At 42.4% G+C, this 18,052-nt stretch overlaps 1 protein-coding gene across 1 annotated transcript in view; it reads right to left on the bottom strand.

Moving 5' to 3' along the window:
- Positions 1-18,052, bottom strand: part of MYO9A (myosin IXA) — a 980,547-nt gene that overhangs the window by 104,855 nt on the left and 857,640 nt on the right. Inside the window, 4 exon segments of the mRNA XM_030187859.1 lie at positions 242-289; positions 4,931-5,119; positions 10,362-10,478; positions 16,360-16,580. Coding sequence (XP_030043719.1) covers positions 242-289; positions 4,931-5,119; positions 10,362-10,478; positions 16,360-16,580 — 575 coding nt within the window.

Here is an 18,052-nt window from a genome sequence, read left to right as displayed (position 1 = left end):
AAGCAGATGTAGGCAAGGGCCCAGGAGGAGGCAGAGAGAGGGCCTAAACACTTGTTACAGTAAGTAGTGGCTGAGGTACAGAGGGTTAGGGAAGAGTGAGGAAAGGCATGCCTACCTTTCCACAATGTTTGGTGGGTTTCCATATATGCTCTCCAATTTTACATTACACATTATGATATAAATTTATATTGAGCAGTGGAATTATATGTTAGAACTATATAGAATCAAGATATCAACTTACAACATCTGTTTCTTTTTTTCTTCTCTTTTTCCTTTCCGTTTTTGTTACCTAACAGGAAAAGAAGTCAAAAGTCAGTTATCAGCTTGTACCAATATTAAATTATTTGCAACATGTTTTCCACATTTTAGATCTATCACATTGTAGATTATGTTTTACATATTGTATGGCTGTCTACATCTTAGATCTATGGAGTAAAATTTCCAAGGCTTAGAACGGGTAAAAATGAACACAACCCATCTAAATCAGCCATTCCTGGGTGAGGGGAATTTTAGCCTCCTGAAAATAGAAGCATACATTTTGGCCAAATAGAAAAGATGCTTTCAAAGGAGTGTTTCAGAGGCATGTTTGGAAACTATCCTCCCCTCCCCCCCCCCCCCCCCCCCCCCCCCCCCCAATACTCAGCCTGCAATGGTCAGTGGTTTTTAAGCTGAGACCACTGTGGGCTGAATCTAACCTGGCTATTCAATGCCAGGGCCATGTCTGGGCACCAACATTGAATATCCAGTCAGTTATCGACCCGGAAGTTATGAGATGACGGCTGATATTCAGTGCTGGCATCTGCATAGCTAAGATGAGAAATATAGGCCTGCCTTTTAGTCTTACCACTTAGCAATGTGGGCACTGGCACTGAACATAGCCGGTTCCCACATAACTGCCAGGCTGACCTCGACTCCGATCACAGACCTCCCTGGCACTTACTGCACAGTGCCACGATGGTCAGAGTGGATATTTTACTTGTTATTTATTTGTTACAATTGTATCCCACAATTTCCCACCTATTTGTAGGCTCAATGTGACTTACATAGTACCGGAGAGGCGTTTGCCGACATCGGTGTGAACAAATACAAAGTGATGTTGTGGTAGGTAAAGTTTGTGTGGCACAGTTACATTAGGAAATTGTACAGCGGGAGAGTTGTGTTATGTCCATTACGTACTTTAGTTTTGTTGTGTTGCAGAGATCGGGCATTTAAGTTGGATCGGTAGGGTATACCTTTTTAAACAGGTAAGTTTTTTTTGTTTTCTGAAAGTTGAGGTGGTCGTATGTCGTTTTCAAGGCTTTCGGTAATGCGTTCCACAGTTGTATGCTTATGTAGGAAAAACTGGATGCGTAAATTGATTTGTATTTAAGTCCTTTGCCGCTTGGGTAGTGCAGATTTAGATATGTTCGTGTTGATTCGGATGTGTTTCTAGCTGGTAGATCGATCAATATTCAGCAGTAGTATGCAGTTAAGTGTCACTAAACATTTGGGGATGGCTCACTCCTATGCATTTGCATACTGTCACATGTTGTAGGGGTGCTTGTACCTTATGTCATCATTTTGAAATACGTAAGACAAGTTATGTACTTTTTGCCATGCAACAAGCCAATATGCAGGCACAACATAAGCAAGTATCATGCCTTTGAAAATCAGCTCAATTTTTCCATATATCTTTTATTTTAAATTGCAAATATTTCAAAGAAAACAAATAATAAGCTAGTCCACATCATGGGGATACAAAAGAAAAATATCACAAAAATGGGGGGAGGGGGGAACTAAAGTTTTGTCCACAGTACAAGATCCAAATTCTAAGGCTATCTTGATCTAATAGCTTCCGGTAGTTTAACTGAGGATTTGTCAACATCCCCAATAGACTAGACCGCAGTTGCATGGTCTGACCATTATATGGCTAATTTTACTCTATACCTATTATGTAATCATAGAAGAAACTTTAATATTATTAAGGAAAAGTCTAATCTTAATCCTAGAAAGAGAACTGACACCAATAGCTTTTGGTCCTTTCTAACAAAACATCTAGATTCCACCTTTACTGATTCACCTCAGATGTTAAGAAACTGGGATTGCATTGTAGATAAAGCTTTAGATCAATTTCCCAAAGAAATACTGAAAGGAAATCTTAAAGGCAAAACATCTCCTTGGATTAATAATATATTAAGAGATCTGAATAGATCATGTAGATGTTTAGAAAGCACTTGGCACAAAACCAAAAATACTGAATAGAAATTGGAATGGAGAAACATGATTAGGTCTTATAATTCTACAGTGACTGAGACTAAAAAGGACTATTACCAGAAATTTATAAGAACTGGACAATTAGATTGTAAGGTCTTATTTAAAATCTTCAGATCTTTGACTAACTCTTCATTAGTGACTCAAACATCTGAGTAGTTACAGCCAACTATGGAAAAACTGGCTACTCATTTTAGAAATAAGATTGAAAATATAAGCTCCGCTTTATTAAAATCTGGCCCTGACTGTTATTTGGGACCATGTGACATAACTAATTAGCAGGTGCTTGGTGTTAAAGCTGATTTAGTTTGCTCTGATTTTGGTAAAGTTACATCTGATTAGGTAAATTCCCTTTTAATAAAGCTAGTTAGTAAGTTTTGTTTCTATGATCATTGCCCTTCCTATTTATTAAGGACTATCCCAACCCAATTAGTTGATTGGATAAACATTATTAATAAATGCGTTACTTAGGGAAGGTAATTTCCCTGAGGAACTTGGGAAAATAGTTCTAACTCTAATCCCAAAATCAAATGTTGCAGACTTGACTGAAGTGTCTACTTCCATCCTGTTGCTAGTATCCCTTGGCTCACTAATTAATAGAATCGATTGTTGCATGTCGTACTTAAGACTCATATCAGTGTCTCTATAAATCTCAATATGGACTCACTCATGCACAGTACTGAATCTCTATTGGTAACATTAGTTACTAAAGTTAAGGCCTTATTAACATATTCCTTCTGTGTTGATGCAATTCGATGTTTCAGGTGCTTTCAACACCGTTGATCATACATTATTGCCAAACAGGTTGAGTGATTTGGGATTGGCTGGTAATATCTTGGAGTGGTTCAAGGGCTTTAATAGCAACAGCCAGTACAGTACAGTGTTAGGAAAAACAGCAAATTGTTAGGAAAAACAGAGGAGTGTGGTAGCCGTGTTAGTCCACTCTTAAGGTTATCAATAGAAATCAAACAAAATAAAACATGGAAAAGAAAATAAGATTATACCTTTTTTATTGGACATAACTTAATACATTTCTTGATTAGCTTTCGAAGGTTGCCCTTCTTCGTCAGATCGGAAATGTTGGGTGTTAAAATATTCAATCATTCTGACTTCAAAGGTCTTACGTTCTTGTATGGTTTTAAAGTTACCTGTGAAATCACCGGGGTGGGGGCCCTACTGGCTGTATTGTTCATGTGATGTCTATGTACACAACTATCTATGAAACATCAAGTTGATAATTTGTGTAAAGGGGTGTTTGCTAAATTAAGACAGCTTAGAGCTATAAGATCTTCCTTTTTTTTCAACACAGTTTAGACTGCTAGTACAGGCTATAGTTTTGCCACATCTGGAGTATTGTAGTTATTTGTATGTTGGCATCAATCTGGTTCTTTTAAAAAGGCTTCAGTTGTTGCAGAATTGTGCAGCAAAATTAATTTTTGGTTGTAAGAAATTTGAGCATACGACTCCATTGCTTAGGGATCTTCATTGGTGGTCTATTGATGCAAGAGTGGACTTTAAGACGGTCTGTTTGGTCCATAAGATATTTTATGATTGTAGTCTATCAGAACACATTAATTTAGTCCAGTATATATCATTAAATCGACCTACTCCTAGACAACATTCTCTAAACTTAGCTCTCCCTTCAGCAAATAAGATTTGTTATAAACATTATTTGGATTGTTCTTTTAGCTATTTTGCTATTAAATTATGGAAGTCCATCCCTACCCAACTTTGGGATATCTCAGATTATAATTTGTTTAGGAAGATTTTGAAAACTTTTTTATTTCAGAAATACTTTGACTTTTGTGTTTACCTATGTTCTGATCATTTACTGTAACCTGCTACGATTCCTTGAGGGAAATTAGCTGGATAGAAAAGCTGGAATAGAATAGAATAGGGCAAGGGCCCAGGCAGCTTGGGAGCCCTTTAGGAGGGGGGAATCTGATAAAGGGGGACACTGGAAAGGGAGATCTGATATGGGAGGACATCAAAATGAGGGATTTGATATGGTGGGGGAAGTTGGGGTAAGGAGGGGCTAACTAATGCATGCTGTCTAAGATGCAGCCCGGGAGCATCGGGCCATGGATTAGTGCCCAATGCTCCCGGGAACTATGAATACTGCAGCTTGCAAAGTTGATCACATGCTGCATTATTCATATACTGTGGGAGTGACTAATCTGCGGTACTGAGATACCACAGGTTAGTCACTCCTATAGGGAATTAAGGTGCACTACAAACCTTTATAACCATCCCCCCACTAAAATTCCTAAATAGTATTACTCTGAAGTCGACGTGCGAATATATGATATTACTACTAATCATTTCTATAGCGCTACTAGATATACACAGCACTGTACATATTATATGCAGGTACTTTCTCTGTCCCTAGAGGGCTCAGAATTTAAGTTTTTGTACCTGGGGCAATGGAGGGTTAAGTGACTTGCTCAAGGTCACAAGGAGCTACAGTGGGAATCGAACCCAAGTAGCCAGGGTCAAAGCCTGCTATACTAACCATTAGGCTACTCCTCCACATTAATATTGCTCTTCACTACATTTGACAAATGTTCCATTGCATATATAGAAAATATTAACTCATTCTTTAAGTACTTCTGACATTAAAGTGTTATTTTGATACAATAAATTAACTACAGTCTATTCACAGTAAATATTCTGCACTTACCTTTCCAGAAGTGTATTCCAAAGGTTTATACTCTGTCATGAACTCATCCAAGAATACTTTGAAGGTATTGACCCAGACTTTGACAGGGGATTCACTCCAGTCCCTCTGTTCTAGCCTCATTGTCTTTTCTAAGATCTGCTCAAACAACGCATGCAGGTCTTTATAGCGAATGCACTTCCCATCATCCATCTGTGAGATAAAGAAAATTGGGGGGGGGGGGGGGTAGGAGACAGGAAATGAGGATATATCAGAAACTTCGGCTGAAAATAAATCAAAATTCAGTGCACCAATCACATGCTGACAAAGGACAAATTCAGTGGTTGGTGATCTAATCACATAGGAATAATGTAATCTTTTCCTGGTTTATATTCAAAACAATTTAACCGGCCAGAAATGGCCACAGACTGGTGAAATCGCTTGTTTGGAGCTCTCCGCTAATTTTCAGCTGCACTTAACTGGTTATTGCTGCTGAAAATTAGTGATTAGCATCTAAGTGAAAGCCAGCTATTTTGGGGGCATTCTGGGGGCAGAGTCCTTGGCTGATTAAGTGCTGATATTCCCCACTCAACCGGCCAGGATAACTGCATAAATGGGACCACATAAAACACAGTCCTACTTTTATGCAGCAACCCATGGCTGCTTAAATTCTGAATATCAACTTAAGTGCTCATGTGTTAGCCAGCGCCACATAAACCGGATATTCAGTGCCAAAGAATGGACATAGCCTGGCATGTTCATGAATATTATATTATTCCTTTTCCCAAACTGAGCATCCCAAATTAATCATATACTTAGGCGATGTATGCTCCCATGTGAGAAGTAAATCACAGTGTTTGGTATCAGCTTTTTCTGAGTTGAGCCTCCTCAAAGGGAGACAGCTTACTGTTCATATATTCCTGAAAGATTGGTGTGCTTGCAAGATGGTGAACCTGAAAATACATGTAAAACTCTGTAGCTGGAAGTGAACAGTCAGAACTCAATTGCTAAAAAGAAAAAATTATACCTTTAGAGTATATGTTCCCTACGAGTAGTATGCCCTTCTTCCCCCACACTTCTAATAATCTAGCATCCCATTTAGGTGCAAAATTAAAAGGACTCTCAATGGAGAAACTACGGCTCAAAAGTGTTTTCCTAACCTCAGCCCATAGGGAAATCAAGTGTTTCAAAAAATGGAGAGATTCTTAAAGAATGAGTTAAGATGTCCCTAGGGCCCCAAATCAGATTAGTCCATTGATATAAAGGTAACATGGTACATTCTATCCGGACCCATGGGAGTCATACCAATCCATGATCACCCTAAGATGTGCTGTCCTATAGTAATCCAGAAAGTCAGGAACCCCCAACCCACCCTGTGCACGTCTTCAATCTTCATTTTCCTTTTTTTTACAGCTTCCCATTTCCCTCATACTAGCCTTCACATTCCCCAGTTTTTGTTCTGCCCTTTATTCCCCCTTTCAGCACCACCTCTCTAATGTAACTCATCTGATCAGTATCTCAACTCTCTTTCTCTCGCCCCCTCCATTCAGCATATCCTCTCTCCCCTTTCAATCCAATATCTTTGTTCCCCACCCCTATCTAGCATCTTTCCCTATCATCCTACTCCCCCTTCATATCTAGCCTTCCTTTGTGTCCTGTATCAGCATCTCCCTATACCTCCCATGCCCAGCATTCCCCCTTTCCCCACCCAATGTTCAGCATCCCCTTTGCCGTCTTACATCCCCCCCATGTCCAGCATCTCTCCTGTCTTCCTACTTACCCCATATCCAATATTTTGCTTCACCCTACAACTCCCCATGTCCAGCATCCTTCTATATCCCTTTTTCCCTGATGATCCTCTCCTCTTTCCCCCTTTCTCTAAGCCAGCATCTCTCCATCCTATTCCAGTACTTCCCCTCTTCCCTCCATCCTGATCCAGCCTCTCCCTTCTACCACCCCAATCCCCCCCCCCCCCATGGTGCACTATCTTCCCTTCTCCCTCCAAGCAAGCATATGCCCTTTCTTTCTATCCTCTCTCTCTCCCCCTTCCCTCTTTCCTGTTCAGCACCTCCTTTGTTCCCTCTCCATCTAACATCTTCCTCTTGTCTCCTGCTCTCCCTCTCCCTTCTCCAGCGTATTTCCTCTGTCTCACTATTTCCCCTTCCCATGCTTAGTCATCTCCCTTTTATCCTTCTATTCCACATTCCAAGTCCAGCATCTCCGTTTTGTCTTCCTACTCTCCCCTCCATTTCCAGAATTTCCCCTAGCACCCTATTCCCTGAAGGTTACAGTATCCACATTGGTGTCCTCTGTACCTTTACTCTCCCACCCCACCCTATCCTACTGTATGTACCATCCCCTCCCATCCTGTCCATTTTCCTCTCTCTCGCCCACCCCATCCCTCACCTGGTTCCAGTAACTCTCCTCCCTGATCCTGATTCAACAACTCCCTTCCCTCTATTCCCCCAGCCAAGTGTCTACCATCCCACTCCAAAACATACATATCCCTTTTCTTTCCCCCTCCCCCAATCCAGCATCTCTATTTTCTTCTCATGGCCAGTCTGCCACAATCCTGCACTGGCACCTCACTTTTACCCTCTCTGTCTCCTCTGGCACTCTGCAATAGCAGCATCACTCGGTTGCCATCACCCACCATTGGTGCCACTAACTTGGATGGCAGTCAAGAAGCCGAAGCCTTGCAGACTGCATGTGCGACTAAAGGCTCTGCTGGTTCCAGTCCCGCTCCCTCTGAACTCACTTCCTGTTTTTAAGGGACAGACAAGGATTGGCAGAACATTTAATCACTCATGCAACACAGGAGGCCCTGTGGCTTCTGCTTGACTGCCATCCAAATTAGCAGCAGCAGCAGTGATGGCAACTGAGTGAGCCAGGATTTAAATATGCCACTATGGCTCTAATGTATGCCAGAACTAAGGTAGAAAGCCATTTTTGCTACCCCGCAGGAACACCTAAGGTCCAGAGATCCATTTTTTAAAATTAAGACCAAACCCAAAAGAAGTTAAAACTGGCTGCATGAACTCTCACTCCACCCTATCAAACCCTGTAGGTTTAATGGTACACCTTTTGGCCAACCAAATTAGGTTAAGAGTATGGCTAACATGGCCCGGCACTGTATATCCTGGAATAAAGCTGGTCGTGTTCAGCAAAACGCTCACTGCCGACAGATGAATATTGATCCCTTCATGTTCTACACAAAGAATGCTTTTGAAAAACAAATGTTAAATGTTAATTTATTTATTTATTTTTTTTGTTACATTTGTACCCCGCGCTTTCCCACTCATGGCAGGCTCAATGCGGTTTACATGGGGCAATGGAGGGTTAAGTGACTTGCCCAGAGTCACAAGGAGCTGCCTGTGCCTGAAGTGGGAATCGAACTCAGTTCCTCAGGACCAAAGTCCACCACCCTAACCACTAGGCCACTCCACTCCTTATCACTTATCAAATCAGTGTGACAAAAATACTGGTGGTAATTCTAGAGAGTCAACACTAACATTTATACATCGATTATGCATAAATGATTAGAATAATGGCATATACACATGCATGTGTACATATAGAGGGGCATAATCGAACGCGAACGCCCATCTCCATGGGCGTCTATGTCCGAGAACGGGTACGTGAAGGGCCAGACAGACTGTATTTTCGAAAAAAAATGGGTGTCCGTCTTTTTTTCGATAATACGGTTTGTGCCAGGCAAATGCATCGGATCTGTGCGGATTTGAGCTGGGCAGTTTTGTTTTTCAGCGATAATGGAAACCGAAGGCGCCCAGCTCAAAAACGAACACATCCAAGGCATTTGGTCGTGGGAGGGGCCAGGATTCGTAGTGCATTGGTACCCCTCACATGCTAGGACACCAACCGGGCACCCTAGGGGGCACTTGTAACAATTAAAAAAAAAAAGTTAAATACCTCCCAAGTCCATAGCTCCCATCCCTTGGGTGATGAGCCCCTCAAATCCCCCCCAAAACCCACTGCTCACAACTCTACACATTATCATAGTCCTTATGGCTGAAGGGGGGCACCTACATGTGGGTACAGTGGGTTTAGGGGGCGGTTTGGAGGGCTCCCATTTACCACCACAAGTGTAACAGGTAGGGGGGGATGGGCCTGGGTCCACCTGCCTGAAGTCCACTGCACCCACTAACAACTGCTCCAGGGACCTGCATACTGCTGTGATGGAGCTGGGTATGGCATTTGAGGCTGGCATACAGGCTGGAAAAAAGTTCTTAAAGTTGCTTTTTTTTTGTGGGAGAGGGTTAGTGACCACTGGGGGAGTCAGGGGTGGTCATCCCCGATTCCTTCCGGTGGTCATCTGGTCATTTAGGGCACTTTTTTGGGACTTGTTCATGAAAAAAAAAAGGGTTAAAAAAAAGAGCCAAATTCGCGCTAAAAACGCCTTTCTTTTTTCGATTATCGGTCGAAGGCGCCCATCTCTTCTCAGCCGATAAACATGCCCCAGTCCCGCCTTCACCACACCTCCAACACGCCCCCGTCCACTTTGCCTGTTTCCGCGACAGATTGCAGTTGAAGACTCCCAAAATCGGCTTTCGATTATACCGATTTGGGCGCCTTTGCGAGATGGGCGCCCATCTCCCGATTTGGGTCGAAATATGGGCGCCCATCACTTTCAAAAATAAGGCTGATAGTGTCTATAAATGCCAAAATTCCACCTATGTGGTATTCTGTAAATATGAGCATATTTTAGTGTGCATTTTACAAGAAGGCGTACATATATGCAAAGTCGGAGCATACATGGGCTGGATTCACAGTTAACGTGCTAACTTACAGAATACAATATACTTTATGCACGTATTTTCAGCATTTAGGCAAGAGAACTTACACCAGCTTTATAGCTGGCCTAAGGTCTCACACCTAAATTATAGGGGCATATTTGCCCTGTTAAATACTAGTATTCTATAAACAAAATTAGGCTCCTACTTTTCTTTATAGAATAGGCACTTTATGTAGATGCACCATTGTTGACAACTGGTTTTCATTAGAAACAGCAATATGACTATGAGGTTCAGCAGCAGTTTGGCAGAAACAAATAGCCACCAACAATAGTCAGGATTTAACGAACATGACAGCCATCAGATGTTAGAAGGATTTTTGCCACATTACACCTGAATACTTCATCCATAATATTCATCATCTCATCTGCTGATATAGAAAGCAAACTTCAGTTTTACATCACCCAGTTGATAAGATATTTTTCAGCACAAGCATTGCCTTCAATCAATCATAACATTTATCCTGATTAGAGTACATTTCTGCAATACAGAATTAAGCACAAACAGAAGTTGCACCATACTTTGTTTCATCCTTCTTTGGTTTTTTTTTTTTACACACATTGCCCTCTTCTTTCAGTACAAAGACTATACTGGTATCACCTCTTTCCTTCACAGTTTTGTAGTATGGAGGCCCTTATACTTACAGCCAAAGCTGTTGAATACAGGCTGAAGATGTTTTGCCGGAATTCTTTCAGAGCTTTCTTAAACACTACATCCACAAGTGTGTCCTTTTTACTGTCCTCATTATCTAAATCATTCATCTGTCAAATGCAAACATGTTGAAGATTAAACCAGTAAAATATACATATTGCTCCATGCAGTTAGTAATTAAATTCCTCTACAAAGCATAATTTCACAAACAAAAGTTTCCTATAAAAGTGTTCTAGGTTTTGTGATATCCTGCTCCAGAAGGAGAAGTGGATAACAATGCTTACATGTAACAGATGTTCTCCAGGAACAACTGGGTATTAGTCTTCACAAGTAGGTGACATCATCCAACAAAGACCAGGTTAGAGAAAACATTAATAAAGCTCTAAACTCTGAGTTTTCTAGAGTGTACATGTGCGGAGCGTTCTACGCCTGCATTGTCACATGGGGCCACCTCTGTCCCTTATAAAGCTTTGAATTAGAAGAATCCAACACCCAGGGGGAGATGGTTTGGTTCTGTGAGGAGAACATGATAACAAGTAAACAACTTTATTTTCTCTGAGGATAAACAGGATATTAGTCTTCACATGTAGGCATCCCTAGTTAAACATAAGAAGACAACCTATGCGCGAGCCGAGTCGCAGATCAAGCATTTCCCCTTCCTTTCCCAACCCACATACCCTGGGTTCAGGATCAACCCTTCCCTTCCTCTCCCCTGGGGTTCAGTGTCTCATCTACCATTCCTGCCCCAGGTCCTATGGGCAGTGTCTTCTCTATTTGCTCTTCCCCACACGGCTGCTGTCACTCTACCTCTTTCTGCTCCAGTCCAAAAGTACTCTGCGCTGGCCCAGGTCCTTTCAGAAGAGACCCGCGTTCAAGCACTGCTGTGTCCCACCCTCCTCCCAAAAGGAAATGCATCACAGTAACTCATTACTTTTAACATGTGTTAAACATGATTTGGCTGTGTGTCATGGCGAAGTTATTGAGGCATAACCCATGTTAGGTGGCTAATAGCACAGTTTAGTAATTGGGCCCCTCTGTGTGCTGTAGTTACAACCACCAAATATAACATAGCAACATAGTAGACGACAGCAGATAAAGACCTGTACAGCCCATCCAGTCTGCCCAATAAGATAAACCCATAGTATAAGGTATGATGTGATACTACACATGTATATTTGATCTTGATTTGTCCTTTCCATTTTCAGGGCACAGACCATAGAAGTCTACCCAGCACTGGCTTTGCTTCCCAATTACTGGTGTTAAGATCTTCCATATCAGCTCACATCAGTCTAGTGGCTAAAAGAGGGCATCTATCTGCTAGATAAGAACCACATAGAGGTTTCAAGACACTGTAGGAGACTTGATAAGAGTTTCAAAAGAAGCAAGCCCTGCATGATATGAACAATTAAAGGCTACAGAGAAATGAGTTTACCTTCTACATTGTGGTGATGTGAGTCAACTACACAAAGATGAATCCTAGTGGAACTGGTTTCCAACCTGACTAAGAAAAATGTATGATATACTAAAGCACTTTCTGTGTGGGACAGAAAAGGGAGGGGTCGAGGGCCTTTCTATCATGCCAAATGATGAATCTCTTCTACTAAAAACCACAAATCTAGTGAAGTTTCTTGAAGAAGCTATAAAGATTTCAGAGATGGCATTAGGTAGATTTAGTGAACTGAGTTATACCCTATCAATATAGACACTGCGAAGTCCAAACAATTAATGTTGGTACGTAACAGTGTTCCATAATTCTGCATGATTAGGGTTGGGAAAGATCCCAATTAGAATGGTCCCTGATGCAGAATTCCTACTTGATTGGGAAGCAGGTCTGTCTTGCCCAATAATTATGAGTATCATAGTTTGAGCTCCAATCTCTTCTGAGTTTTAGAAGAGTCTTTACCACGAGGGGCACAAACTCCTGGGCTAGTCTTGTGCACTGCATGGCTCAAACTTACTAAATATGCCACAAAACACAACCAACCAACCTGATGGCTGGTAGTGTTTTATGGCATTTTCTACTCTTGCTTTGGACTATGTATATAGTATATAGTGTATATCTATCTATCTATCTATATCTATATATATATAGATATAGATAGATATATATAGTAACTATGTAAGTTACTATATTATGTAGAGGTTTCTACCTGTTTTGTGTTTTTGGTCAAACTTACTAAAGGACATATGGTGCCAGGAAGAAATGGCTTTTTTTTGGCATTGGTGGCAGAAGCAGGACAAGGAAGTACCATAAGCCATGGCAAAATTTCTAGTCCCAATGGCATTTGGTGCCCAGAATTTGTCAAGCTTTGTGTTAGATACACATATGTTTGTATTTGTGGCTATAATTAACCACATTGACGTAAGCTCTCTCATACACACAAATAAAAGCATTATAGACACCAGGGCATGCTATATCTAATGGAGGCACCTGTACCAAAGTTTTGCTGTGGTTTTGGTCCTGTGAAAAAAAACCTTCATGGCCATCATCATTGGTATACCATTTATTGGTTCTTGACTTTAACATTTTTGTAAGTGATATTGCAGAAGGTCTGCTCTTTGCAGATTATTAAAAAATCTGCAACAGGATAAACATTCCTGATAGTGTGGATAACATCAGGAGAGATTTAGCTCATTTGTTATTGAGATGGACATGAAGGAAGCCACTGCTTGCCCCAGGACTGGTAGCATGGAATGTTGCTACTAACTGGGTTTCTACCAAGTACTTGTGACCTGGATTGGCTACTGTTAGAAGCAGGATACTGGGCTAGATGGACCATTGGTCTGACCCAGTATGACTATTCTTATATTCTTGAACAATGGTCTAGAATTTGGCAGCTAAGATTTAATACTAAAAAAAGCATGATTATGGGACTTGGGGGTGCGTATCTGATAATCTTAAGGTGACCAAATAGGTAGAAAAAGTGATGGCAAATGACAGAAAGATGTTTGGGTGCACAGGGAAAGAATGGTCAGCAGGAAAAAGGAAGTGATAGTGCCTCTGTATAAGTCTCTGGTGAATCCTCATTTAGAGTACTGTGTACAATTCTTGAGACCACACCTTCGAAAAGGTATGCATAGGTTGAAGTCAATTTAGAAGACAGCTACTAAAATGGTCAGTGGTCTTCGTCATAAAACATATGGAGACAATCACGCTTATTTTTGAAAGAGAAGGACGCCCATCTTTCGACACAAATTGGGAGATGGGCGTCCTTCTCGCAATCGGCATAATCGAAAGCCGATTTTTTGACACCCTCGACTGCTTTCCGTCACGGGGACGAACAAAGTTCATGGGGGCGTGTCGGCAGGGTAGCGAAGGCGGGACTGGGGCGTGATTAGGAGATGGTCGTCTTCGGCTGATAACAGAAAAAAGGGCGTCCCTGACGAGCACTTGGCCGACTTTACTTGGTCCATTTTTTTCCACGACCAAGCCTCAAAAAGGTGCCCCAACTGACCAGATGACCACCGGAGGGAATGGGGGATGACCTCCCCTTACTCCCCCAGTGGTCACTAATCCCTCCCCCCATAAAAACAAGTTTAAAAATACTTTTTTGCCAGCCTCTATGCCAGCCTCAAATGCCATACTCAGGTCCATCGCAGCAGTATACAGGTCCTTGGAGCAGTTGTACTGGGTGCAGTGTACTTCAGGCAGGCGGACCTGGGGGAGGGTGTTTGGGCAGGCTCAGAACCCAAGGTAAGGGAGCTATGCACCTGGGAGCAATTTCTGAAGTCCACTGCAGTGCCCCCTAGGGCAGTGATGGCGAACCTATGGCACGTGTGCCAGAGAGGGCACGGAGAGCCCTCTCTGTTGGCACGCATGCTGTCGCCAGGGGTGTAGAAACGGGTGGGACTGGACGGGCCCAGGCCCAGCCACTTTCCCTCTAGGTCCGCCCACCCAACATCCTCTCGCATGTCCTCCCCGCCGGTGCTGATTACCTCCGTCGAAGCGGCCGCGTCTTTGAAAGCTCTGCCCATCTCTAGCCTTCCCTTCGTGAGTTTGTTCCCTCAGAGTCAGTCCCGCCTTCTGACATCATTTCTGCTAGAAACGGGCAGGGCTTTCAAAGACGCGGCCGCTTTGACGGAGGTAATAAAAAAGATTTACATGCAGGGCATGGGTGGGAGCAGGAGGGGAGGGCAGGGGAGAGAAGAGAATCGCTGGGTATGGATGGATGGAGGGGGGGCAGGGGAGAGAAGAGAATCGCTGGGTATGGATGGATGGAGGGGAGGGCAATTGTTGGACGGATGGAGGGGAAGGGAGGGAAGGGAAGACAGGAAGGAGATGCAAATGGATGGAGGGGAAGGGAGTTATCAGCATGCATGCAACAGCAAAAATCACATTAATTATTCAAAAGCATGCCAAATGCTTTTAAAGTTCTGTTATTCAGGCTAAATTGCCCTGTTGGCACTTTGCGATAAATAATTAGATTTTGGGTTGCTGTTTGGGCACTCGGTCTCTGGAAGGTTCGCCATCACTGCCCTAGGGTGCCTGGTTGGTGTCCTGGCATGTCAGGGGGACAAGTGCACTACAAATGCTGGCTCCTCCCACGACCAAAGGGCTTGGATTTGGGTATTTTTGAGATAGACGTCTTTGGTTTCCATTATCGCCGAAAACCGAGGACGACCATCTCTAAGGTCGACCTAAATGTCAAGATTTGGGCGTCCCCGACCGTATTACCAAAACGATAATACGTGTTGCTCCGCCCCTTCGCGGCACCGTCCTTAGAGTTGGGCTCCCTTAGAGATGGTCTTCCCCATTCGAAAATGCTCCTCCATATGTTTTATGACGAAAGATCTCAATACGTATACTTTGGAAGAAAGGCGGGAGTGGAGATATATCATATAGATATTTAAATAACTCTATGGAATAAATGCACAGGAGGCAAGTCTCTTTCTCTGAAAGGAAACTCTGGAATGAGAGGGCATATGAAGAAGATGAAAGTGGATAGACTCAGGAATAATCTAAGGAAATACGCCTTTACGGAGAGGGTGTGATAGAGATGAAGACTGTATCTGACTTCAAGAAAGCATGGAACAAACACGCAGGATCTCTAAGGGAGAGGAAGGGATAAGCAGATAGTATAGATGGGCAGACTGGACAGGTTACAGGGCCTTTATCTGTCATTGTTTTCCAGGTTTCTATTTAAAATGTAACAAGAGACTTTTTTCTGTTGATTTTTATGCTTTAATTTTTCCTTTGGTGTTAGAAACCTAAGTAACTGCATGCAACTTAATTTTCTTAATTGGAATCTCAAGAGTAGAACACTCTCCCTCTTGAATTTAGAGGAAATGCTTCACACATATGGCATTTCATAAGCAACTAAAAAATTATTTTGTTTGAAAGATCCTTTTGACAAATAATTTAGATTAGGTTTATTTGTGTGTATATGATGTATTATTTAGCATTGTTTTTTGTTTTATTCTTTTATTTTGTATATTAGCCTATGATATATTGCTGTGTATTGATCTTAATACCTCAATTATTTTTTTGTATTACTTTTAATTTTTACTTTATTTTGCATATCGGAATATGATGCATTCTTCTGTACTTCTTGAATACTGGCATATGCTATATTTTGAGGATTGTTTTATCTTTTCTATTAACCCTTTGGTTTTTATTTTTGATATCTGCTCAGAACCTTGTGGGATCTAGTGGGTTATAAATCTATATATTAACTTAACTTAAATAAAAATCATCAATGTTCATTCTAAGAATGATTTCAGAACACAGTATCCCACAGGTTAGCCATTTAAACTAGGATATGTTCCAGCTTTGAATATTTTTATTTTTATCCTTTTTTCAATCAAACAAAAGTAGAGGCTGGCCAACAGACCAACACAGAAGATGGTGCTTAAAAGACACTTTATTTGATGCTCTGACTTTTGTTTGATTGTACTGTCTATGTAGAGGTATTTCCTGTTTGCTGTGCCTATCCTTTTTTCAACCATTTTTTTCTAAGATTGCTTCATTGAGAAGACCCAAGATGCACATACCTTCTTAAGAAGAAACTCATCCATACATTTCAAGTCACTGGCACTAGTTATAATTTGCAAGGAATCATTTTGCCACTGGGTGGGCTCAAGTGTCACATTACTGATCTTTACACTTCGTTTTCGCTTCACTTTTGGAGATGGTTCCTTGTTCTCTTTCTCTTTTCCGCTGTGCCCATGAAGCTCTGGGCTCTGTGGAGGTGTTGGATACCGATGGCCTATTTCTTCAATAAAGATAACAAAATAGATGACAGTCAAATATGCTACATTCAATCCCATATTCTAATGTTTTCTTCTTACTTTTAATTATAAATAGAAAATGAGGAAATAAATTAGGCCATCAGAGGTAATGCTGGAAAAAAAGAAAAGTTGCGCTATATGTTAAAGAGGGAATTCAGTCAAACAAAATAAATATTCTTCATGAAACAGATAGTTTGGAATCCTTGTGGACAGAAATTCCATGTGTGAAGGGAAAGTATACAGGTTGGGCTGTACTACTGTCTGTCAGGACAGAACAGTAGTACAGCCCAACCTGTATACTTTATAATAAAGCGAATGCTACATACCTGTAGAAGGTATTCTCCGAGGACAGTAGGCTGATTGTTCTCACTGATGGGGTGATGTCCACGGCAGCCCCTCCAATCGGAACACTTTCTAGAAAAGTCCTTTGCTAGTCCTCACGCGCCGATGCGCACCGCGCATGCGCGGCAGTCTTCCCGCCCGAACTGGCTCGTGCCGGCCAGTCTCATATGTAGCAAGACAAAGAGAAGGGAAGACACAACTCCAAAAGGGGAGGCGGGCGGGTTTGTGAGAACAATCAGCCTGCTGTCCTCGGAGAATACCTTCTACAGGTATGTAGCATTCGCTTTCTCCGAGGACAAGCAGGCTGCTTGTTCTCACTGATGGGGTATCCCTAGCCCCCAGGCTCACTCAAAACAACAACCATGGTCAATTGGGCCTCGCAACGGCGAGGACATAACTGAGATTGACCTAACAACTTATCCAACTAACAGAGAGTGTAGCCTGGAACAGAATAAAACATGGGCCTAGGGGGGTGGAGTTGGATTCTAAACCCCGAACAGATTCTGAAGCACTGACTGCCCGAACCGACTGTCGCGTCGGGTATCCTGCTGCAGGCAGTAATGAGATGTGAATGTGTGGACAGATGACGACGTCGCAGCTTTGCAAATTTCTTCAATAGTGGCTGACTTCAAGTGGGCTACCGACGCTGCCATGGCTCTAACATTATGAGCCGTGACATGACCCTCAAGAGCCAGCCCAGCCTGGGCGTAAGTGAAGGAAATGCAATCTGCAATTGGATATGGTGCGTTTTCCCACAGCCACTCCCCTCCTGTTGGGATCAAAAGAAACAAACAATTGGGCGGACTGTCTGTTGGGCTGTGTCCGCTCCAGATAGAAGGCCAATGCTCTCTTGCAGTCCAATGTGTGCAGCTGACGTTCAGCAGGGCAGGAATGAGGACGGGGAAAGAATGTTGGCAAGACGACTGGTTCAGATGGAACTCCGACACAACCTTCGGCAAGAACTTAGGGTGAGTGCGGAGGACTACTCTGTTGTGATGAAATTTGGTGTAAGGGGCCTGGGCTACCAGGGCCTGAAGCTCACTGACTCTACGAGCTGAAGTAACTGCCACCAAGAAAATGACCTTCCAGGTCAAGTACTTCAGATGGCAGGAGT

The sequence above is a fragment of the Microcaecilia unicolor genome, chromosome 1, assembly GCF_901765095.1.
Source record: "Microcaecilia unicolor chromosome 1, aMicUni1.1, whole genome shotgun sequence".
In the NCBI taxonomy this organism is placed as follows: Eukaryota; Metazoa; Chordata; class Amphibia; order Gymnophiona; family Siphonopidae; genus Microcaecilia; species Microcaecilia unicolor.
Note: the sequence above shows the minus strand (reverse complement) of the source record. Positions and strands in the feature narration are given on the sequence as shown.